General features: G+C 39.0%; 1 protein-coding gene across 4 annotated transcripts in view; it reads left to right on the top strand.

Moving 5' to 3' along the window:
* The window catches only part of arl15a (ADP-ribosylation factor-like 15a), a 122,096-nt gene that overhangs the window by 48,984 nt on the left and 46,654 nt on the right, over positions 1 to 26,458 (top strand). For 3 of the 4 annotated variants that reach the window (XM_044376558.1, XM_044376549.1, XM_044376567.1), the window contains exons 3-4: positions 355 to 414; positions 14,643 to 14,851. In XM_044376558.1, coding sequence (XP_044232493.1) covers positions 355 to 414; positions 14,643 to 14,851 — 269 coding nt within the window. Of the gene's footprint in view, positions 1 to 354; positions 415 to 14,642; positions 14,852 to 22,049; positions 22,523 to 26,458 lie in introns of those variants that run through there. The other variant, XM_044376576.1, reaches the window with a different exon arrangement.

Below are 26,458 nucleotides of genomic sequence, written 5' to 3'. Positions count from 1 at the left end.
ACTATTCTGTTTAGCTTTTCTTGTTTTTCTGTTTTGCTAACCCAGACCACACAAAGTGTTCTTTTCTTTCTTTTTTACAACACAAATATGTTGTCAGTGCTCTTTGTGTTCATCAGCTGGTGGTTTGGAAAAGGTTCACTAAATATCCCAGGGAAACTAAATGATAAAGTAGATTTCTTAAGTCCATTTTTTTTTGCCATTTTCTCACTATTGAAAGGCAATCCAGCCAACATTCCTAAAAGTTGACTCTCATCACTCCTAACACGTGCTGTCCACACATACACACACAAACTCAGATACACGTAAAAATTTCTTTGTCATTTCACTGATGGACTCTCATTTTTCTCCTCTCAGGTTTCAGCATCAAAGCAGTGCCATTTCCAAATGCCATCTTGAATGTAAAAGAGCTTGGAGGTAAGAAACACATGAGCAGCCTTGGTGTACAAGCTTTAAGAATTTGAATTTTACAATTTCCTCTTTTGCTGGGTGAAACTCACAATGACAATTTGTGGGTGAGTCTGTGTTTGTTGAAATAGAGTGGTCTAGCAATGACGTTTTCTTGTGGGTCAAACCAGATATTTGCAGGTTCATTGGCTGCAGCCTCAAGATAATTTAATTGGTTTTCTACATGTGGTTTTACACTGGAAAACTGCATCAAAGGCACTACGGTTGAGGGGAAAAAAAGCAATAACCACTCTTTGAATATACAGTGAAGTATTTATTTGAAAACAGTCGCAAGTACTAGGGTATTGATGTGCCATTTCTTTGCAATTTCTATTCTTTATTCGGACATATGTCATCATATCAAACTTATAACACATAGATTTTAATGGTTTATTTTATTTGACAAGATAAAAAGAAAAATCTCTATTGAGCACAATCAATTAATGTATGCTAACTTTTTAATAATTTTTAGCAGAGGCCTTGTGGCTTAAAAAAGGTAACTTAACTCCAGGTTTTAGGACTCAAAACTTGATCACTGATATGGCCAGTTCCATGGTAACATAGGCTTATTCTTTCTAATGAATAACACTTAAACAATACAAGCTTTAAAAACATTATTTGAGATTTTTCTCCTGCAGTTGTTCAGTGTTTAGTACTAGTTACTAATAGTCAATACTGATTTTCATGGGTTTATAACCATAAAATTCTCACAGTATCTTCTTTCTTCAAGTATGTGCATGGGTTGTTTTGGTAACATCACAAATCTGAATGTGCAGATTTGCCTTTTTAAAAACATGTTTCCCCTTTTACTTGATAACACCTGTTTTATATCTCATTTAATCTCATCTCTCAATATTAACTGCTTACACAAAACAGTGTAAGCAAAGGATGCAAAAGCATGTTTGTTTTTACCTCCAGTAGCATCACACCTTTCGGTCATGGACTGACATTTGTGTACAGACGTCAGACCTGTTAATGTTTTTTAAAGTGGCTGTACAGTCTGCACACTGTTATTCCTGGAAATGTTCAGCACTCGAGGAAGCCGTTTAATAAGCACAGATGAGGGATCTTGAGGTGGAGATACATAAACATAACAAATGCAATGGGAGGCCTCCAGTCCTTAAAGGGAGCCTTAAGAGAGGGATAAATCAGTGCTATCCCTCCTCCTGCAAGCAACTCAGTGGCACAAGAAAATGTATTGTTTTGTTGAGAGTTAAAATAATTTATGTTTTCTGCACACTAGGCACTTGACAGGTGCAGTGCATATTTTGAAGGCTCACCCAACCTAGCCTCCTGAAAAGATGAAAAACATACACGCACAGACACACACACTAACACACACACAAAGAGGCACCGGGGGACCACCAACGAGAGTGCTACCAAATTTGGACAGAGCGCATTAGGGGGTTTTCAAAAGAGGTTTTTCTGGATTGGGTCAAAGCCAGTCTGGTGGGACATTATTGTGGTTGGAAAAACACTGGTCCCACGGATGACACGTTTGATTTAGAGAAGTTAGTGTAGGCTGCCACCACAGCAAAGGATGATGAAATCTGTTCTCTTTTTCTCTTTGCCCCCCTGCCTGGACCCTTACTCCCCTGCTAAACAGACACAGAGCAAAAGAATTTGAGCGATTTATGGTGCCATCCGTTATGGATGAGTTGCAGAGGGTAAAAACAAGCACATGATGTTTTGATGCCTCTGCTTACTAGTTTTTATTTGGATTGCAGTAGCAGATTTAGTTTGAGGTGAAATGTTGACATGCAACCCTTTTTTGTTTGGCTGAGTGAAGGTGTACTGTTCTTGTTCCAAATGTATATGACGTAAATGTGGAGTCTTGAGAGTTGATGCTCTTGCATAATGTTCCACTGGTCAGTTTTCATAATGAGCCTTTTCCGATCCTGTTCTTATTAAAGCAGCCCCTTTCTGCTCTGTTTGTGACTTACTCAACACTTCCCATTTTTTAGCATTCATTTTCCCCCCTTTCCCTATGGCTTTAAAACAAGCAAACATGCCTGGTTTAGTTTTATGTTATTTTGCACTGCATCAATGATGCAGAAAAATGATACAAGATGTGACGCACAAACATCAGTATTCCTGACCCCAAAAACTTGTTTTACACAATACCTTTGTGGCTTGTTCTCTTCACTCAGCCTTGACTAAGGCAAGGGGCGAAGCGCTTGTTGAGAAGCGTGAAGCACTTCCCATGTATTTCCTTCCCCTCCCACCGGAAAACCCAGTGAATGTCAATTAAGTATTCTTCCTTTGCACTAAGAAATGTAAAGCAAGTCTTGCATAGGCAGATGAACTTAAATGCAGGAGGTTGAAAAGAACATTTAAGACACAAATGCTGATGCTGAAATTAACTATTTGTTAGTATTTGCAGTTAAAACTACATGTAATCCTTCCTTACTAAAGTTCTAGCCTTAACTCTTTTTTTATGTAGTTACTCTGTCTTTGCTGTTTGCTTGGCAGGATAAGCCTGATTATTTCTCAACCCATTTCATCTGGGAGACATAAGTGGTTTAAGTTGAACAGGAAGAGGGCACATGGGAGACAAGCGAGTGTTAAGGTCAACACCTTTGGCACGCAGAGAAATCTTGCATACAGCAAAGAGCAGGGAGAGATCGTAACATGGCACTAAGAGTTGGCTTATGAGCCAGGTCTCCTCTGTCATGAAAATGTTGCAAGCTATTAATCCATATAAATAAAGAAGTACCCAGCTGATCCCAAGGATCAGTATCAAGGCTGATCCAGGCATATTTTAAAGGATAAGTATATAAAGCCGATCAAATGTAGATCTTTTCATTACTATACTCTACTAGGGCTGCACAATATATTGTTTCAGCATCGACATTGCAATGTGAGCATGTGCAGTAGTCACATTGCAGGACGCGCAATATCAAGTAAGGCAAATTAACTCAAACACATCATGCTACAACTTTTTTGCTGCTTGATCCAAAAGGAAACCTCGCAAGGTTCTCATTTTCCATGACTAATCTAAAAGAAAAGTCTGTCTGGTATTACATAATTTAGTCTGATTTAAGGGTTCTAGGATAAACAGTTTGATCAATTCCCAATGTGCACTGGTGAAGGAGTGCTCTTCATCAATTTATCAAACAACCAAAGCAGGCCCCACAAGTTGCCTACCACAACCTGAAAATGAGCCTTTTTTGGTTGTTTGATAAACAGATCAAGTGCACCCCTTCACCAGAGCACATAGCAAACTAACCATTAATCAGTTAACCACAGCAGCTAATTAGCATGGCTAGCATTGTTAGCATAGTCATGCACGGCTGTGTGCTGTGTGTAGCCCATAGACTGTATAAAGATAAGGTGAGGTGTAGCTGCAGTGTTTCTGATTTAACAGCACCATGCAGGGCAGGTGACAGGTGTGTTTACAGCGTTTGCCATCGAGAGCTAATGTGACAAAACGCATTGAAAACACTTTGAGGTGAAGAAGGATGAGCTGAAAGTCAAGCTAACCAGGGCAGACAAGCTAACTCTTACCAGCAACTGCTGGACAGCTCTCACAAACGAAAGCTACATACACAACTTTTCTAAAAAATTAACCAGTTAATTACCGGTTAATAGGTGTTAGTCTATTGAAAGCAAAATTAACCGACACGGACACCCCTAATCCAGATTTGTCTGTACTTACATCTTGCCAGCATATAGATAAATCTGTTTGTTGCTTGAGTATGAGAGTTTTACCATCCTCAGCCGAGGCCTGTTTATCTTCCACCACGCAAATTAAGCATACATTTGAACATAGTAAGAAATGGTAGATTACATGTAAATAACACAAATGTGAGACACAAGTCCATTCCTAAGTTTATTAAGAAACGTGTTGTTTTTCCCAAATACCTCTTCACCTATTCTCTCTCCACTTGTCAATGTGGCGTCAGAGTTGTGTATGTGAAACCGAAAGTGGAAGAGTCCAAGCTGATTTCTGGAGGGGTGGCAGAGGGCTGAACCAAGTGTGGTAGAAGAAGGAGGGAGGTTTTGTTTTGTTAGAAGAGGATAGACTTTTAAAGTACCCAAATGATGAAAATTATGATTGTTAATTGTATATCTGTACATGAATAACACACTGCATGTATCTGGTGAAATTTCCTGTATTTTTCATATGGCAATATATATATTTCAGAAAAAGAGATATCAAAATGTCAGATTTTTCCAATATTGTGCAGCCCTAAACTCTTACTGTGTTGTAGGCTGACAGATCATATCAGCTGTTGCTAATTAACATAAATTTTGTGAGTAACTTGATGACAGGCCAAAATTAAAGTGAGCTGTTGTCAGGTTTGTGTGCTCTCTGCAAGCCAATGTCTGTACTTAGAGTGTTTCCATGGTTCCAACAAATCCAACGGGGTGATATGTCGTTTTTCTAGCAGTTCGCATCACGTCAAATTTAGGGGTTCAGTTAAACTTTCATCCATATCATGTCAATTATTTAAGATAATTTTATAGTTTTGAACCTGGATCTTCAGTATTTTTAGATTAAATTAATTTGGAAGGTCATACCTGTTATTTCAATGCGTCTCTGCTGCTATGTAAATATAAGTATCAAATCGGACATGGTGTCAGCAGATACCCAATATTAAAGGACTCGGATTAGGATCAAGAAAAACTAGATTGGGACATCCTGACATGTAAGTGTAGGTGACTTACAACTGTAACTTGAGTTGTTGCTAAGCCTGGTAATACATTTTTAACTCTCCCTGCCTTGAATGCGCCGGGCCAGATTGTCATGAGCGCAAGCTGTCTATTAAACCAGAGGCACAAAGCAGCTTATGTGCAGGAAACCCTGTTGTTTGATGCCTGTAATGATTTAGACCGAGCTATATACGTGTGTCTCACTCATGCATTTGTCACTGAAGTCCCTGCCGTCTTGTTTTCATTTTGTTCTCTTTCTCATCTTCAACTCTGGCTTTTGTCTCTGTTTTCTTCCTTTCCTTTATGTCTCCCGTCTCCTCTTCTCTTTACCATTGCTTCCAGATTGTCCTAGTATTCGTCCTATTATTTGTTCTATCTTTGTGTCTCTTTTTGCCTCTCTTTCAATCTTCACTCCCTCTGTCAAGCTCTCCGTACTTATTGATTCGAACACATTGTCTGTCCTTGATAAAGCACACAACCTCACTATCATTACCAGACAGGACTTTTCTGTCTTGTCATTTGATGTGTCTAAGTAACCTAGTTATTGGCAGCTCTCTGCAATGCCCTGATTTCTTAAATATTATGAAAATGAGAAACCTGTTTCCTGTCATCGGAGTAAAGGATTTACAGAAACTTGGTTAATACAGCACGATTTTTACAAGAGAAACCTGATTTATTGGGCATGTGAAAGGATAACAGGTTTTCTAAATGGGTTCCTACATGTGTGCATGTGCATGACAAAAATTTCAAGCAGGGAAAGTATCATTTTGACAGCAGTGTGGCAGGATGAAAGGACAAAATAATTAAAGCCAAAGTCTGACTGAAGCTGAAACTGAAATAAATATATCTAAATATGTTGTTTTTCACAGCTGAACAGCAGATTATTTGTAAAATTCAGACACATGTGCACACTAAAAGGCAAACTGTGTGGTCTCTTACTAAAGAGTCCTTTGTCAGAGCCGTCGGTCAAATGCTCAGAAAAGGCTGCTGTGCCACATTTTACTAATGCATTTAAAATGTATAATAAAAAATATGGTAGTAAAAAGTCTGGAGAGAAATCTGATGGCTGTTAAACAGTTTTACAATAAGCAGGTTACTGCAGCGTATTGTAATATAAACACTTTCTCTAATCTGAACATGATCTCCCCAATGACCTCGTTTCTTATATGCAAGTAAATGTAATGAGCCCATCTAAACACACATTCAGTTAGTAGCCAGTATTGAAGAAGGGGTTGAAATGATCTTGTGCTCTATCTCTTTAAGTGTGACACTGACACAGCATGGTGATGTCACCTGCATGACACATTGTATTACTTACTCACTTAAAAGCAATTAGAAAGGAATTGAACAAATACCCAGAGAGAATTTAGCATTTTTGCTCCAGCATGAAGAGATGGACATGTTATTCATTTTATCACAGGGTAGCGTCACTGCAGCAAAACTGGGTAGCAACATTGTAACATGAAACCTCTTAACGCTCATCTGAATAAAGTGTAATTAAGTGTTTTTATTTGGTTGACATTGGGAATTTTGTATCTGGCAATCTTTAGTCTGGCAAGCATTTGCTACTCAGCTGGTGCCAGGTATGGGGATTAGGTGGGAAGGGCACCTCCGGGGACACAGGGAGGAATCTATTAAGTGTGTGTGTATGAGTTTGTGTGAATGTGTGTGTGTGTATATGTCTGGACGGTGACATGACGTCAAGTCTAGACAGGCCATTTCACAGTGTGCATTCATGCCACGCGATGACAGCTGATGAAGAAGTGGTCCTAATAATCACCACTCATTGCTGTTGTTCTTTAGTGTTGTGGCTGTGGTAAAGAGTTGAGGCTTTAGATTGGATGTAGATATTTGCACATGCAGTATTCTTGTTTAAACACAGTCAACAACAGGCTTTCCTATTCTTTGCTCTATTCACAATGTACTAGAAATCAGACTATTTATAGAAAGATGTTCGCTTAAATGTGTCAATTTAAAGATGGATGTGCTTTTGTTTGTAGATGAGAATGTGTGTGTACATACAGATATGACAAAACGGATGAACTTACACCTGTGATGCACCTGAGGTAATGTGATTGAATTTAACCATTGTGCAAATTTGGACTCACGTTTGGGTTAAATACCGTGTCATATCTTGGAAGATGCAAGAACATCACAGAACACTCACAGGACCAGTTGTCTATGACCACCAACAGCCATAGGAGATATGTGAGCACGTCTCAAAACCAAAACCACATCGTAGTCATCACAGACTCAATGTGGTTCTTATTACTATCAAGTGGGACCACAGTGTGTGTTACTGAGTGAGGCAGGGAAGCTTTTCCTTTGCATAGGAAAAGACCCAACCAAAACTGAAATAATTTGTAAATTGTCATTCGGGTTTAAATATGGTGCTGGCAGTCACATACTGTTCTGATTTTGGAGTTCTGAGGACAGCTGTGTAACTGATCTCTATTGAGGCCTTGTTCAAGGATATTTCCCTGTTTGATGTTTGGGATTTTTGATACTGGGTGAATGGTCCATCACAGATACTATAAGGGACAAACCATTAATACCTTTACAGTGCAATAGCCAAACCAACTTTTGAAGTTAAGATTTCTAAAAAAAAACCCTTCAAGGACAGCAAGCAGTCTATTTTGACATTTTAATTGCAAAGTGTGAGGACAAGTGTCCAAGGACAATAAGGACGTATCCATGTGGACTTGATATTTTTGTGCATATCGGCACAGCAGGCTATATGTGCAAAAGGGCTGGGTAAAGTGGAATATTAATAGCACAAGTGTGGTGATGAATCACACGCTTTCAACCAGTCACAGTACTTGTCTTTAACTATATTCAACTCTGCCAATCACAGCAGCACGTGATGAAAACTGACAAAAATACCACTTCTATATCACAAAAAGGCACCACATTTCTGGAAACTACAGTTCTCAATTATATGCATAAATGAGAGGAATGAATGTGTTTCAGGCTAGACCTCACACAGGAACTGTTTACTTCAAAACAGACACTGCTGAGACTGCAGGTTATAGGAGTATCAACAGCTGAAGTGTTTTCAACCTCACTCCAGCCCCAGCTCATTCCTCAATGAAGTAAGCAAACTTTACTAGAGGCCTCCCTCACTAGTCCCAGCACTCCCTCCCATCACTGTATTGTAGCTGTTTTGTTCAGACAAAAAAAAAAAAACACTGTCTGTTTTTTGTTAAGGAGACATCAAAAAGGGTTGCTTTCAGTGTTTCAACTTCCAAGAGTGAAGAAAGACTTGATTAGCAACATGTTGGCATTTATTTCAAGGTGAAAGCTGGCCAGAACTGGCGAGGGATAGGAGGCAGAAATGTATGAGAAAGTGTTGTTCAAGCTTCTTGTGAATCTGAAACCATACCTGCATTCATACCCAACAGCAAACAGAGCAATTATCAACAGTAGCCTAATGGAGGCCAAATGGAAATATAGGGTAGTAGGCTGAAATGTAGACCATTTCATGCTGTTTGAATTTGCTCATGAATTTAGAAACACTAACCAGTAAACACTTAAACTGAAAAAGAATCTGAATTTAAGGAGAAGACTGTCTGTATTTAATTTTTACTGCATAATTGCTTTCTTATGTTTTACTGGCATTTGCCTCTGAGTTTGGTTTATTAACTCATAGCCACACTTTGGTAAATAAAAAGAAGTAACCTGATCAGGGAAACACTGTTGCCACTTGTGTTTGTGTAACCAGTAGATGTCTGTTTTTCTCATTCTCTTCTCTCCCAGCACTACTGACATCATGACTCCCACAGAATCGTAGATCTTACTGTTTTTCATATTTTCGCAACTTGTTTTGACCTTCACTTTTTGGAATGACAATAATAATAATGCACTTGGACTTTTCAACAACACAGTTACAATAAGACATAGTTACAATTTTTGTAAAGAGTGCTTTACAATAAGACAGATAAAACTTAGAACAATAAGAATATAATCAATCAAATGCTATTTTGTAAAGGTGAGTTTTTAAAAGTGATACAACATTTGCTGCCCTGATCTCCTCAAAGTCCAGGAGCCCTGACAGCAAAGACTGTATCAACTTTGTGTTTGAGTTCAGATCTTGGAACAATGAGAAGGGAAGCATCTGAGGATCTCAGGGAGAAAGGGGCACTAAAAGGTCAGACACATTACTTCAGGGCTTTAAAAGTAATCTGTAAGATTTTGTAATCACTTTGATAAGCAACACGCACCCAGTGCAGGAATGCCTGGATCAGTGAAATATGGTCTTGTTTCTTAGTTCCATTTAAAATTACATGTAATGAATGTCAATTGGATTATTGAATTATAGTTTTTTGTCTCAAAATGTTGTCATCAAATGTCCCTGAACCCAAACTCCTCGACCCCTGAACAAAATTGAACTTTGTCCAATCAGAGCAGATCAAATACACCACAACAAATACATAGATGTCCAACCCTACTATTCTAGCTTCTGGTGCACTGGCTGCTATTTCATGCATATTTGCATTTAGTGTCTCATTCTTCAGTTTTTTTAAAAGAAAAAAGAAACATAATACTGGAGGTTAAATAAATAAAGCTGCCTTGCATATCGTAGAGTTTGGGCATGCCGTCATTTTAATAACACGTTAACAACTACAGCTACAGTCCAGTAGTGTACATAACATGAATTCAAAAACACAACGCTATCCGGAAGTTTACGGTCGGTGATTTTCTTTTCTGACAACAAAAAAGAATAACACTTAACACATCTACATACATACAATACCTTCATTAAGATTCATGTCTCCTAGAACTCAAACCATGCATAAAAGTTATACATTCATATATAGTATGCGGTGCATTGCATAAGTAATTAAACTCCTTGTTTCTGCCTGTTGTCATCTGCTGCACAGGGCTGAAAAAGTCTCACTTGGCTGAGTGGGAGAGGGAGGGCTGGGTTGGCTGGTGATGTGTTTTTTTTTCTCAGATCATATTTCTCTCCATTTGATTCCAGAGAGAGTTACTCTGACATCACAGACTGACATCACATGTTTTTTCTGTAGTGTAATACTGTCGTAATTGCTGAAATTATAGCGTGGATTAATATTTCCTTAAATAGCGGAAATAAAACACATACAGTATTTACATATTTACAACTACAAATAATATGGTCGTTAGTTTTAAATTACACTTAAACACTTTCACAGTGGTATACATTTATTGGTTCAGTGTACTGCTTCTATTTGAATGAATAAATTGTTAAATATGTAAAGAATATGTCACGTCGAGCTAGTTCCAGGACAGCTGTAGTGGACTTTAATATAATAACAAATTAACAATCTCGCACACACACTGGTGTAAAACAGTAAGTAAGTCCTAAGTCTCTCAGTACAGAAGTAAAAAATACCCCATAACTGATGCACCATATTGTATAAATGTTTAACAACGCACACAGGGATTAAATTCATCTTGGAAAAGCAAGAGATACTAATTTCCTGTGCCAAGGGTAGCCTCAGTAGATGATTATGTAATGGAACCACAAGATAATGTTTTATGATATTGCATGCTAACTGGAATTTTTTGCTCTCTTGCCATTACTAACATGATAGCTTCTCTGCGCCTACACATTAAACCAACATCTAAATGTATCAGGTCCAAGACAGTCAAAAGGATGCAGGCAGCTATTCAGGGAAACGCAAGTCGCAAAAGTCCCCCTTCACTACATTTACTGTGCAGAATAATGTAGGCGCAGAGTTTGACACTAGAAGGGTAATTTCACATTCATTTGACGGAGAAAAGTTTCTCTGTGTACCTTTTTAAATCTGAGTTTAACACCTACAAGATGATTTTGTGACATCACAACTAGTTTGGAAGCCTCCAGCTTACGTACACTGAGAATGGACTTTACAGTGAAGGAGATATCTTGTGTCCAGCAGTTTAACCCTTGAAATTAACAATATTTACATATTCATAGATTCTGGATTTCTCAAAAAGGGAGGAGTAGATGTAATGTTACGAATTTTTAATGTTTAACTTAAGTTGTTTTTGTGTGTAAAACCATATCATACTATTATGCACAGCAGTAGCTCATAATTCAGTTAGATTGTTGATTTGAATAGTCATTTATTCTTCCACTCTTACAGTCGAAACCCAGATAGTGAATGGAGGCAATAGGTCATCCAACTCATGAGGCAGTACTTGACAGGGTCTGTAAGAGGCATGATTTTCACTTAAATGCTGTTTTTACCTCTTGTGTAGTGCTGTTGGCTTTGAGAATCTAAAAGTGGAAAGACATATTTCTTGTAATCACTATCTGCATATGGGGGAGATAAACAAAAGTGTTTAAGGGCAGAAAAGTAGAAAGGAAGAGAGAAAAACGATCAAAGGAATGAGGTCTTACTGGTGCACTTTTTTGATTAATGATATGTGGTAGGATTGCCAGAATTCCTAAGAATCATGATGTCATGTTTGGAAATCCTCCTGTCAGACCAATAGGTGGCAGAAGTTTCCAATGAGATCCAATGAGATGTGACGGACATTCCACCATTTCCAGGCAAAGATGAGAGAAACTTCCTAGTCAATCGCTCAAGTACCACTTTGTCTGATAGCTTTCCACTCCAGTGAGAGGTGTAAGTAGAAAGAGTGGGGGAGGAAAGAAAGAAGGGAGGGAGACCACAAGGGAAGGGAAGTAAATGTCACTGCGAGAACTTTGCGATGTTTAAACATTTACCAGCCTCACATTTCGTCACTTCTTGGCAATTACCTTACAATGAGCAACAATAACAAAACAACAGTTCACAAGATTGCAAAGGAAGTAACCTCAGCAGAGGAGCATAATTTTAACCAGAGAAAGTACATTTTCTAAAATAAAAAGCATGTACTTGCACATGCAATGTGATAGGACCCTTTGTAGTTGTTTGTATGCAGTGCAGATGAGTTTGGCTAGCATGTAAAACATACATTTAGTATGACAACATGTAAAAAGGAAAAGGACAGCATTCAACTAATGAAGTGTAAGAAAGAGCAGAAGGCAGAAGTATTTTATAGCCATGTCAGTGGCATGGCTGTAGGGATGGCGATGTCTGTTGGTTGGTTGGTTGTTCCATCACTATGGTCCAGACTGTAATATAATGATGACTATTGGATGGATTGCCATGAAATTTTGAACAGACATTCATGGTACCTAGAGGATAATTGGTGATCCTCTGACTTTTCCCCCAGCACCACCAGCAGGTCAAACTTTTCACTTCTTCAGTGAAATATCTGAACATCTACTCAATAGATTATTTACAGAAATGCGTGGTTCCTGGACAATTTATTGTAATTACTTTAGTGATCCACTTTTCCTTTAGTGCCAGACCTTTATCATGTGACCTTTCATCTAGGGCCATTATCAGGTCAACATTGCTGTTTGTCCAATACTTTGTTTATGACCAAATACTTGCACAACTAATGACATTCCCGTTAGCCTCTGCTGTGTAAGTGTGTTTAGTGCTGATAAGCAAATGCTAAACATGCTAATTTAAGATGGTGAACATTATACCTGCTAAACAGGCTAGAGTTATCATTGTGAGTATGTTATCATGTTAATGTGACTATTTAGCTCAAAGCAGTGCTGTACCGTACAGCATCACAGAGATGCTGTAGTGGCTGCATGGCTGTAGACACTGAGCATTGTTGCATATAACATGTTTATGAAACGTGTGGTGTTTCTACCTCTGTATAGAAATTTACACGCCATCTTAAACCTATCTTTTGATATTAAAAAAAAGTCACTTTTGGCTTCAAAGTTGGCTGTAGAAAATCTGTAGTTTCCTCAATCATAGTAATCAGCAGCTTTGATCAGCTTGTCTTCAGGCAGTCAGAGTGAATTCCAATAAGAGGACAACAAGATTAACAAGAAAGGAGCAAGATGTCCCAATACTAAAGGAGCATGAGTAACATGGAGGATATGACTAGTATATCATGGTTTGTGGTGCTGAGTGAGTTTGTCAGCATCAATGAAAAGAGGGTGACAACAGCAGCTGTCAGTGGGCAGTCATTCCTGACTTTAAGAACAACCAAGTCTTTTGGGGGGGATTACTGCTTGGAAAAGGAAGAAAGGTTGTAGATATGCATGTTAAATAGATGAGCATTTCCAGATCCAGATGAGTACTCTTGGTGTACAGTCTGCAGACAGGGCATTAAGCCAGAGTTTGTTCTGCAGCCCCAGTACATAACAGACTGATTCTTTTTTGAGTTTTGGATTATAAGATGGTGTTCAGTGTATTCGGTATGAAATGATTGTTATTTGACAGGGGCATGGTTGCAGACGACTGTCAGGGGACTGAAATTAGCAGACAGAAAAAAGTCCGGGGCTATGAACTGGCCCCATTAAGCTCTACTAATCATATGGCAATGTTTTGCTTCTGGTGAGAAATAGTTATGGTTATGGTCAAGTCTGTGGTTGGAGTTTGGTTAGCATCTACCAGTCCTTCAAAGCTGACCCTGAGTCCCCTCACAATGAAAACAGTACACAAGAATTTGTCATGAGAATAATAGGAATGGATGTTAGTAAACTTTTTTATATAAAAAAATATTTCCTCTTCAAAAGCACTGCCCACACTGTCAGTAAGAGAAAGAATGGGCCAGCAGTGGAAGTAGAGGGAGGCTGTGGTGAAACAGACACGACTGGCTCATTTTGTGAGCATGTTAGTCTTCCTCAAATTACTTACACTAACAAATGAAGTTGCCATGAACTAAACTGTTGTGAGTGGACATTGTTGCTCCAAATTAGCACACAAAAAAGGAACCAGATGTTGTTCACAGTGAACTCAATGTTGGGGTAACCTTGAGATAGACCAAATAATCCACTGAATATGTGTATTTACTGTAACAACTTCAGAGATAACTCCAGTGTTGTATTAATGAGTTGAGGACCTGCTGAAAAGAGGAAGTCGGATCTTCATACCACAATGCCCTGTGGTTTAGGTTTCACACAAAACCAAGGGAAATACTGTGGATGTTTGACTTTCGAAATTGTATGCATCATGATTAGTTTTTTCTCAGATGAATTAACATAATTCCAAACATTACAGCAGTAATTGCTTGGAAATTTAATTTTTTACATCTGTTTACCTGGAAAACATCTTCATGTTATGGTTAGTGAAAATCTACAGTCAGATTCAAGATGCTGTGATGCATAAATTGCAATACATGAATTAGACCAAGAACTAATAGAAATGAAGAAAAATGTTTCTGCCAAAAGGACTGGTCTGTATTTATAACTGTCCAAAGTGGATCTATCACTATAGTTTCTAATGTATAATAATATATTCTAAACTCAGATTTATTGCTAACAATATTAATTATTTATTTAGTTTATTTAGGAAAAAAATAAAATGGGTTGTATTGGAGCACGCCTGTTTGCAAAGTTTACAATTACGAGATAATTATTTTTTGATGACGTATAGCATTCTATTACAGGAGCTGTTGGCGTTTCTGTCACCAGGAGATACATGACAGCAGTGACATCAGTTCTGACAATGACTCCTCCCAGAAGTTGACACATTTAATGGTATCATGTCTTTCTGCAGGAGCCGACAACATCAAGAAATACTGGAGTCGTTACTACCAGGGGTCACAGGGTGTAGTCTTCGTACTGGACAGTGCCTCATCAGATGAGGACCTCGAGGCGGCGCGTAACGAGCTCCACTCGGCCCTGCAGCATCCACAGCTCTGCACACTGCCTTTCCTCATCCTTGCCAACCACCAGGACAAGCCTGCAGCAAGGACGCCAAACCAGGTAACTTAGCCTGTTTACAGTGTTATTAATTCGTGCCGTCACATGCATCTCTAACTTCAGTTTGGCTTACATAAAAGCACTGCAGCTTCCACTGAGTCAATAAAAGCATTAAATAATAAGTATACACCTACGCATGGATAGCTCTTATTTGCACACTGAAATAACTGTCTTGTTGGAGACAGCACCCCAGGTCATGTCTCCAAAGGCAAATTGGTCCCTGGTGAGGGCTCAAACAAGAGCCCAAAAAAGACCCCTATAAATTGGTGTTTTGGGGAAGGGAAACCTCATCTGGAATATGGAATACAGGGCCTCTCTCTGTAGCCAGGACTAGATCAGGAGTTTGCAGGCAAGTCCCTTGTCTTGTTGCAGGCTGGCCAGGTAAGACTCAACCCCAACAAATGACACAGGACTAATGCCAGCCCCCTCAAAGTTTAGGTGTAGGAGTCTAGTATTTTGCCAAGTGGATGGCAGGCCAAGGAGGAGGCCATTGTGTGCTGACCCATGAAAATTGGCTCTTAAGAGCACCTTTCTGTTGAGGAAGGAGTCGAAGCTAGCACAGGACGTGAAGTGAAACCAACTAGATACCAAATAGATATTATTGGATTCACCTCTATGCACTGCAGTGCCTTGGGAACTTGATCCCTGGGCTGGAGGAGGCTTTTCAGGCTTGGTTTGCCCAAGGGTCTCATGAATCAGCAGACAAGAATCTGGAGTCTAGGAGGACTGCAGCTTCTGTTGTTGCAGAATCAAAACTTGAATGTGAAAGGAGTTTTGGGAGTTCATGAAGAACTTGTGGACTGTTTGGCCTCAACGAGGTTCTGGCAAACTGTTTGATGACTCAGGAAGGAGAAGTAAGGGCTTCTCAGTGGGGGAGGAGGACTCCTGACCTCGACTGGGGATATTACTGAGTGGAAACTTCTGGACAGACATGCCCACTGTAGAGAAGGCAAAGTTGTAACAATCTTTGCATATCTTTGGTGGCGCTCCCCAGGGCAAGGTGCCAGGGATGGATGAGAATCACTCTCAGATTCAAAAGGCTCTTGGATGACACGCCTCTTCAGTGTTACTTGGGGGCCTGGGACAGTGCCTGTGGGCTCCCTCATGGGGCTGGTAGTGCTCTTGTTGGTGTATCACACTGCTGATCCTCCTGGGGAAAGCTGGCTGAAAAGGAGGCTTAAATCGATTATTGAACTGTAGATACAGGGGGATTAATGCAAATTCCTTTTTATCTCGCAAGGATACTGGGGGTAGAGACTGAAAGAATGAGATGATGGATACAAGCGGCAGAAAGGCGTTTCTTGGCTCACCTTCAGGGACAGGGTAAGGAGTTTGAACATCTGGAAGGAGATGGAGGAACCATTGCTTGTCTCGAATTGAAACAAGTCAGTTAAGTTGGTTTAGGGATCTTAATTGGATGCCTGGACACCTCATTGTGGAGGTATTCTGGCAAATCCACCTGCCCTGAGAACCCACAAGATCTCAAGGGGGAACTGGATCACATTATGGGTAGATAGATGTAGTACTTTAATTCTTATTTTGTTTTGATGACACAGTTATGCATATTTTCAATGAATAACTGTACCAACAGTAGGGCTACACAATTTAATGAATCAAGACTTCTATGCAGTCTAATTTTTATGTGACATCAATTCTATTGTGTTTGCATTAGGGGGGTGATTTGATGCATCAAAACAAACACTCTTAATTTCTCCCTAATGTGCACCAAAAAAGACAAGTGTGTGTTACTCCACATGACAAACTGCTTTCAGGAAGAATGGGGCAGGACACTGATGTAAAGAAATCTAATGTGTGAGAGCGAGCAGAGTAAAATGCAATGAAAGAAAAAGCTTTTTAGAAATAAGTGTTTTAGAGTTGCAGAAACCCAGAGATGGTGTGGAAGAACAAATATATTTATCCACACCCAGTTTTGAAAAAAGTAAAAGTAAAAACATTTGCGTGGAATTCAAAGACTATGATGGCTGTCAAAAGCACCCATGTTACTTTGAAATAAAAAATATAATTACCAATTAGTACAAACACCTGAAACACCACAAAAAGTCCAGCCTGGGCACTAAACTTCTACCTGAGCATTAAAAAAAATGCAAAAAGGGGTTAATGCTTCACTAGAAAATTGCCACTCAATGCCTTCATGCATTCCCTCTTAATGTTGTGCTACCTGCTCTAATGCTATACCCTAATGTTAAATGTCGAGAAGCAGTTGAGGCGGAAATGCAAAAAATGCATAATTTTGAGGCCACAGCAGATTTATATTCAAGCTGAAAAAATTGTGATTGTCATCTTTACCAGAACCATGTAGCCCTAACCAGCAGTATAAATATTTAACATAAATATCTGACATAACAATTGACCATCATCATTGGGGATTCAGAATTTGTCCGTTGTAGCTGTTTTTTTCCCTTCTCAGCTCTCTTTTTGTATTACATTCATCTGTTTCACAGGTTTAGTGAACACACAGGACATGTGCTTCCAAGATGCTCGCTTTTTTATCCTCGCCAGTTAATGGTCCATGAAACAGCTTTTGGGCTCTGGTACACAGATTCCCCCAATTTTTTATTTGCCCATATGTTTTTTTACCCTTATTGAAAGCATAGATTTATGCCTTAGTTTATTTGCTGTTTGGCAGGTCAATGTTTAGCATATAATTTTTAAAACAGAAAATGATTTATGAATAGCATAGTTCTAATTTCAGTAAGTCAGTTCATTTCATTTGGCAATTAGCTTGTGTCACTCAAGATTATTTTAAAAACATCTGAATATCTTAATTTATTATGATTTTGATTCCATATTTTATCATTATTTGACAGCCATATAATTTTGTTTGGGTAATTTCAGAGGCGAATTCTCACCCCAGAATCATTTATATTTTGTGAGTGAGTTGTCAGAGTCTAGATTGTGTTGGACAGGCTTTATTCTTTTCTCTAAGTCTCTCAGTGCATTGACTGAGCAGGAGCAATATACTTCAGACTGAGCATCACACCAGCACAGAACCCTATCGGTACAAATATTTTGTTGTAGTCATTTTCTTTTCTTTTGTCTTGCTTGACAGTTTGCCACTCCACCAACAGACAGGCTCTGATAGCTAAACGATAGTGCAAATGTCATGGAGTAGTCATGGCGTAGTGGGTCATGTCATCACCTCCCTTCAGGACAGAATTAATCACTGCTTGTGGAGGCAGCGATAAAAAAACAACCAGGGTAGTCTGTCTGTTCCACCCTTCTTTCTCTCTCTCTATCTCTCTCTCTCTCTCTCTCTCTATCTCTCTGTCTTCCTCTTCGCTAGCCATGCTCTACCACTCTACCTCCCTCACAGAAGGAGCCTCTTGGAGTAGGATGTTATGGCTAGCATTCCCAGTGCAATGCTAACTCATGTTTCAAAAACCTGGAGCCTAATTTTCCTGCAAACTCACACATGCACACACACACACACACAACGTATACACACACATGCATCATCTGCAGTGGCCTATTTTAATGTTTCTGAAGGATAACTAAGATGGATGGCTGGAGAGAGGGCCATTTGCATTTCCTAGTCTAGACCACCGGTGTTGCTGCTCTTTAGTGATGCAAAATCTGCACTGGGAAATTAAAGGGAGAAAAGTTCTATACCAGATTCTCTTATTGTGACCCAAATTAAATGCATTTGAGGTTAACCTATGGCTCCACCTGAATCAGTTTAACTTAGTTTAACTGATTAGTATGGATTGGTTGCACCTGAGCACAAGCCACGATAGTCACGGAAACAACTAATCTTATTGTTATATTAAATGGCAACTGTTCGTTTTAAGCCCGACAACACTGGGCTCTTTGTCGGCCCTCATAACGTAGCCAGTTAATCCAGTCTGCAAGCTGCCCACACTTGCCCACTGGTCTTAGCGTGATCTGTCCTGCCATATTTGACCCGTCATTGCATAAGTCTCGGGAAGTATTGACTTTTCTGAACTGTTTGCAAACACTGATGACACGTGAAACTGGCTTATGGGGATGGAGGGATGAGATGGATGTCGCCCAAAGGCATTTTTTGCACCACGTTGGGAGGGCCATTTCAGTTCATAATGAATGACTTACATAAAGTGAGTTGGTTAGGATAGCTGAGGAAGCTGGTGTTATTACTCATGCAGTTGTTTTCATACTGCATCTGCTTCCATCAGCTTAATAAAAGTGGGCATACGGACATGTATGCCTTGTCCAGGTTGCTATTTTGTATGTATTTATCTGCACTCTCCTTCTGTCTCAGTCACACATACACCTACAGTAAACACATTGAAAGAAATTCATACATGCAGATTGAAGTGATTTCTAGTTTCCAATTGTAATAGAGCTAATAACAAATTCTTCTAAATTCAAAAAAAGGGAACATCCACATTCACAGATTTGTCTATTCATGATAAGCTTTACATAAGGCTTTGAAATCTGCTGTCAGTGGTTACATCTTTAATTAATTATATGAATTTCACTGATGGTCTCATTAAACACTTTAACACTTGTGCCAGTGAAACTCAGTTGTGGGTACAAAAGATTAGGCATGGTTTTCTTAGTGTGTGTTTATTCTTTGTAATAAGTTTGGTCATGTTCATTATGAGTGTTGCCATGCCTGTGTGTGCATATTATCATCTGACTCATGACTGTGTAACCTGGTGGTCAGTGACTCACAAGTAAGCTTTGCTAAGATGAAACCAAATCTGAGCCCACCTATGAAAGAAATCTTTGACTCCACCTCTTCTCTTACAACAGGTTTCGTTGCCTCTATACTGTACATTCAGCTTATGAATGAAGTAATAACCCTTGCATGTTCTCATCAATGATAGTCTGCCTTCAGGTAGTATCATGTCTCATACAGTTAAAAAGGAAAAAGGGGGGAATAGTGAGCTCACTCAACCACTGGAGAGTGCAAGAAGGCAAACTCTCTCTATATGTTAACCAAACATTTGCTCAACATCCGCAGGGCTGTCTTCCTGGAGTTTATTTTCACTTCTCCCCAGGTTCCCAGGCTATCGCCTTTACTTCACTTTAAAGGGGCTTTCACTTCCATTATAGGGCTTGGACTGCACATCTAGGAAATATACGTATATTAAGAATTAAATAAGTTGTTCTCTGATAAAACATTATTTATATAGCATGCTGAAAACAAGTACAGACCCTCAAGGATTGAACACATAACTTAACAGGTATTTATTCATGCAGAGTGGTACTTAAATGCACATTGGATGGCTAAAAATGGCTTTGTGTGTTTCAAGGAAGTACATTTCAGTGCCACTGGATGCAGATAGCATTCCATGGATATTATAGAGCGTTCATTTTTTTCCAAAACAGGGAGAAAATGAAAATTCCTTTTTGTTAATACACTACACTTAACTCTCCTAGAAAACCCCCCAAATGAAAATACTAACTATATCTAATGCTCATATGTTTTCTAAGCATACATGTAGGACTCTTTTACAACAGTAATAGTTTCTATGTCATCACATACCACATTACTGAAATGTTTATTTCCTCTTAATATTCAATTTAGATTTGCTTGTTATTGTTAATTACTAACAAAAATCAAAGGGTCTTCTCAGAAGATACAACTTGTAAGGTACATTGTTCCTTAGTCCCCTAACTTCTGTGTGTCTCGTCTTCTGAAGGTTTATGTGTTCACATTACTTATTGATAAAGGTTGTCAAAATGCTCTACTGTAGAGCTGAAGTGCTTAATATTAAATGAAAGTTACACTAAAAGTACCCAGATACATGTCAAAAACAGGTGGCAAACCAGTACTGGTCTGGTTGGTCCAGTATAAGTGCAGTGTGTCCCCTCAGCTGAGGATAAAAGCACAATTAAATATATGTCATTTCCTATTTCCAAGACTTGATCATCCTCAGCAGCAGGGTTGTTGAAGCATCGCAGCAAGGCCTCACAGTGAACCCTAGCAAGTGTTAGGTTATGTATAATGTGTCACTTACAGTCATCACTTACAGTATCACTCATTTATTTAGGCTACCTGGAAACAATCTGCTTACATTGTGAATTACATCTCTGAATGTGTTGCAGGAGTGCTTTAGATTTTTTATTGAAGATTAGATATTTTATGATTAAGATGTTGACAAGTTCTTAGTTTATGCATATGTACAACACAGAAATTAATTTAAAATGGTTGAAACATACAACAAAGAAGAGTAAGTGATGTTATTTTGACTTATTTTGACTTACGCTAACCACAAGGAAAGCATAGTTAATGTTATTTATCGTTCTAAACAGTCATTTTCAACTTGTCGAATTGAAAGAGTTTAAAGAGTCTTTCCCAACTCCCACATCAGCACCATAAAAAGTAGCTACTTCAGTCATGTCCAATGAACCCACTTATAGCCTTGTCTTTTTTCGCAAGACCCAAATCTCACACGCACATGTATCCTTTAAAGGTCTCGTATAAGACACCATGTATACCCAGTATGTTATGTATCTTTTCATTATTTATTAGAATTTCCATTAGCTTTTTCCTAAGTAAACTCAAGTCCTGTTAAGGGTCAGTGAACATTGCTTTTGAGATGTTTTGGGCTAGTGAAGGTACTCCAGTGAAACTTTTGCTTCATAGATGCTTTACACTCTTCATAAGGTCATCAACATGTTAGGAGACTAACAGTGTACAAATACTGTAATTTGAGAGAAGGTGAGAGGGTTTTTTTTTTTTTTAATTTTCTAGCCATCATATTGAACGTCTGAACTGTAAAAAGTGGTAAATTGAAGTGGTAGATAATAATACTACCAATGTTCTCAGTTGGAAATAAACCTCTCTTTAACTTCATATTCTGCAGATATGAAAGCCAAGTCATCTAAAGGTAAATTGTTTAAATGACTAACTACTTCAGAGAAACGCAGGTAATGAAAATAATAATTTAATTTTTTCTGAAGGTACAAAGTAAAGATTATACTGTAATCCATAAACAGATAATGTTTAGGATTACTGTAATCTGTAACACTTTGAAAATAACCCTTTCAACAAGGGTCATAACCCTTGAACCACCATAACAATTTGCTCCGGAAAACTTAGTCTGGTCACATCCTTAGTAATCCCTTTGAAATGTTTAAATGATTTAAGTATGTCTAAATGTTTATTAGACAGGTCACTCTAAATTAAAACAAGAAGTCATACGTAAGGTTTTGTATATACCATATGTGATGCATGGATATAATTCTGCAGGTCTTGCCACAGTGTTCCTCTTCAATTCCCCAGGTCAAGAACAACAGAATGACATTGGGTACTATCTTCAACTTTGTTGTTTTCCAGAGGCATGTGTGGACAAAATGAGATTTATCTAGCTGTCCTAAGATTAAACTTGGCATTCCCTTAAATGTGGTCACGTCAGTGCTCTTGTTAAACACATGCTAAATGTTTTTAGTGGCTGACTGTACCCATCTGATAGCAACTCAGAGGAATCCCTACAGACGATGTTTGAATGGAAACAAAAAAAAACAAACAAAAGAACAATTCACTTTTTCTTCTAAGTAGCACAAACACACAAATACATAATAGCATTTGAGTAGATTTGAAATGAAGATTTATGCTTCTAGGTAAAAATAACAGTGATGTAATATGTACTGTAGCTCTCTGATTGAGATTTCCAATTGTTATATAACTGGAAAATGGAAAATCACCAGAATGCTATATACTGTATATTGAGATATTAAAAAATATTGAAAAAAAGCTTTGTCTTGTCTATTGGCTATTGGATTCCAGAGTAAAAAACTATCCAAACAGGGATATTCTAAAGCACATTATATTGATTTTAGCTCTTTGTTTTATAATTTGCTTTCATTGATGTTTTTGTCATCTCAGAAACCTCAAGCTTCAGTTGGAGTTCACCTCTCCAAATTATGTTAAATGTCCCTTATGAAATTTAAAAGGATGCTGTATGTAAATATAAAGGCGCGCATTCCCTTACACAGACATTATATGGTGTATAATGTTACAGCCATTGATGGAAGTCTGTAGAGAAAACCATGTAGTGTAGTCTGCCGCTGAAGGTCCGCATGTGACCCAGATTGCAAAATTAGATTAGGCCCGCATATGAATGAAGTTAGCCTATATATTGTTGCAGGGTTTTATTGGAACATGTATTGGATTTTGCAAGTGTCCCGCTGCAGACCCCTGACTCCTGCAACAGGTTTCCGTCTGAACTCCACTAACCTCCAAAGACAGCAGCTGCATTACAGGTTCTTGTGAATGTTTGACAAGCACCACCCATGAAACAAGCCCAAATTTAGTTGGTCTAAATTCTATTGGCAGCTTCACTGGCGACGACACTATATACAAATGACGTCTCCGTATTGGCCGCCTTCTCACAGCAACCACTCTGTTGACAGAAAAAGGTGGCCCATTTCCTCAACACACACATATGCTTGCATTTGCTAGTGCTGTTTTCTGGGGCACTCCTTGTTAACAGTGTCGCGTTAGTGACTTAGGGTGTTTCTGACACTGCTACAGCGAGGGGTGAGAGAAGGTGGTGGTGGGTAATACAGCTCAGCGGGCCTGTTAAGGCCTCACTGGGGCCCTCTGTGCTGGTGCAAGTGTTTTTCAGGAGCAGGGTGGGTCTGGAGGAGGTAGAAGGAAACATGGGACAAAATTCCTTGTTGACATCAATCTCCTGCCGTTGGGGGGCCCAAGGAAGCTGGGGAGGAGTGGAGGGGAGGTCACCCTGTTGATATAACACCTCAACAAAGCAGGTCTGTTTGGATGGCTGGGCCTAATGGACTGCGTCCACGAGGGGCTCTTGTTTTAGAAAATGCTGTCAGTGTTAGTGGGCAGAAGTAGAGGTCTTGTTGGTTCTATTAGCGCTTGTGTTAACTGAGGAAGAAATACTGTAGAAGAGAGAATGAAATTGATGATACACTATATGAAGAGGAGAAAAACAATAGAGCCCAGGAATGAGTCATAGAGCTGGAGAAAGAAAAAGGGGGATCACAAGAGGTTGAGCTGGCTTATGTGGAAATGGTAAGAGATTACAAAAAAGATTAAAATAAAGCAAAAATACTTTAAAACAAAGAAGAAGGGGTGGCTTCAATATCTAACCTTGATATCCATGACAGTGGCTCCCCTCCAAAATTACAGACTGAAGAATCGAAACATTATCAAAGTCTCCAGATGACTGGACGGGAAGGCGCCCCCTCATCCTTTCTTTCTCTCCTCTGCTTCTGTCACACTCTCAATCAGTCAGTTATTCACACACACACACACACACACACACACACACACACACACACACACACACACACACACACACACTCAAACCCAAGTCAATCAAGTCCTGAACCATCCCTTCAAAATTTAGTCCATTGTGAGGAAAACAATGCCTGGTATGAATTGGATCACATCTGTTTTCAGTGTACCAAAGCTAAATCTGATATTGCTTCTGCACTGTGACAAAGTTACAACGCACAGACAAGCAGCCACTCAAATGCGTCACTCGCAGGTCCTTCTCTGTGCCAAACCACCAGAAAGAATAAAGTGAATTACAAATGGGGCCAACGGTGGTGTAAATTGTTAAATTGTGTTATATTTTTAAACATTGTTTCAGCTATAGTTATCTCAACTTCCGGACAATCAAGGCAACTTTACCAAGAAGCAGAATGGAGACAGAAACAGATTTTCACCTCTTCACAACCCAGCATGCAAACATATCATTAATCATCAATTTGCCATGTTTTGACAGAAACAGTCAGACAGATGCACACATATACTTAGACACACACGGGCACATTGACACACACATTGTTTCATATGTGCCATGTTTTCTGCTTTCACTCATCCTAGAATCCTCCCAAAAATGACTGTTTTCTCTCAGCTGCTCTTGACCGCTGTTGACATAATCACAAGCCAAACTGAGAACGTCTCCTCATTTGTTGTCAGGACCTGCATAAACAAGCATAATTTCTAAATTGGGTCAAGGGGAAAGCCTCTGACTTCTACTGTAAACCACTGTGCTCGCCCACAAACTTTCCTCACCACAGTGTTTCAGAGCATTAAACTGTAAATTATCATTATGCCTTGAATCCCTCTCTTATAAAAGTACTTTGTGTCTGGATTAGCTATAATCTGACATAATTGATAAAGGTGTAGTTGGTGTATGTGAATGACTGACTAGATGGGTTTTGGACTATGTTCATGTAGCATAAAGTGGAAATCACACTGTCACCAGGTGTTCTGGCCTTTTACATTCACCTAAATGTGTCTGATCTATACTCTGCATTGTAACACATTGTAACACTGTGTGTATGTATGCTTTGTATGTGTCAGAGAGACAAACTTACTGGCTAGATGAAATAGATCACTGTTGTGACAGGTGTGATTGCAAATTCTTGTACCTAATGGATAAATTGTGTGAAGGTTTGCACTTTTACATGTTGCACTATGCTTGTCTAATAATTTTACATCTTACTTTGTAATAACACATCATACCATAAGAATATTGCATTTTGCAGACAACGTTGTTTTCTTTTCTTTCACCAATGTCTTTGGTAATTTCGCGAACACTGACTGACCAGTACAAATTTGTATCTGCTTTACTCTTCCCACGTTTTTGGGATCCACGCCTAATTAATGGAGATGTTCTGATTAGGGATTGGTGGAACTGTCACTGACAGCTATAGGTGAGACCACCACCAGAGATTATGAGGGTGGTTGGGTCATGGTTTAGGGAAGTAATTGTTAACCAGCTTTTTTGTCTCTATTATCAGACTTCCTGAAATAAAGTGGTTGGAGTGGGGGGTATGGGGGCTGGGCCTGGCTCTCTGTTTGATCATTGATCTCCAATGACCCTATTTGAGGGATCTTAATCTTTCAGTTGACCTCCTCAAGGATTTTTTTGGGGAAAGGTGACAGGGGTTGATGTTGACTGGGAACTATCAAGAGAGTGAGGATGCTGTGGGGAAAGTGATTGGGGTGTTTTTCCACTTGAGTGGAGAAGAGTGTAATGAGCCTGGAAGGTGTGTGAATACACGCATGTGTGCACATGCACAGTTGTATGTAAATCTGAGATATGGACCTTACAACAAGTACCAGCTGCTTGTATTTTTCCGACTGCTTAACCACAGATACCCACACCTCAGCAAATTTCACCATCAAAGTTTACATAGGCCTAGCCCAGCCATGCTCAAGAAGGTGGAGGCATAGTTTTGTTGTCTAGCACAAGCATGCCTTTTCTTTTTTTTTTTTTTTAGACATTTAATAGATTTTCAGTTTACAGAACAAAAACAACCATTGGCAGTGTAGAACCCCCACCCCACCTCTCCCCACCCACCCACTACAAGGCATAATGGAAAAAGACAAATAAATGAATAAATAAATCCAGTACATACATATAATATGGTTGCAGACATTTTCGGACATGTGCATTATTTAGCAGTTTTTGGAGTAGGAACATTGTGTAACATTATGCATCATTGGATCCAACTGGCTATCTCATGTGTATGTAGGTGTGTAAGAATAAATGATATCAAGTGAAGGGTATCCTTTTGACAAATTCTATAATGGGGGCCCAAGTTTTAATATATCTATCCCACGGGAGCTATTCCGATTATATCTCAAATTCTCTAATGGAATCATAGAGAGTA

The sequence above is a fragment of the Thunnus albacares genome, chromosome 2 (assembly GCF_914725855.1).
Source record: "Thunnus albacares chromosome 2, fThuAlb1.1, whole genome shotgun sequence".
In the NCBI taxonomy this organism is placed as follows: domain Eukaryota; kingdom Metazoa; phylum Chordata; class Actinopteri; order Scombriformes; family Scombridae; genus Thunnus; species Thunnus albacares.
This window is presented reverse-complemented; position numbering and strand designations above follow the sequence as displayed.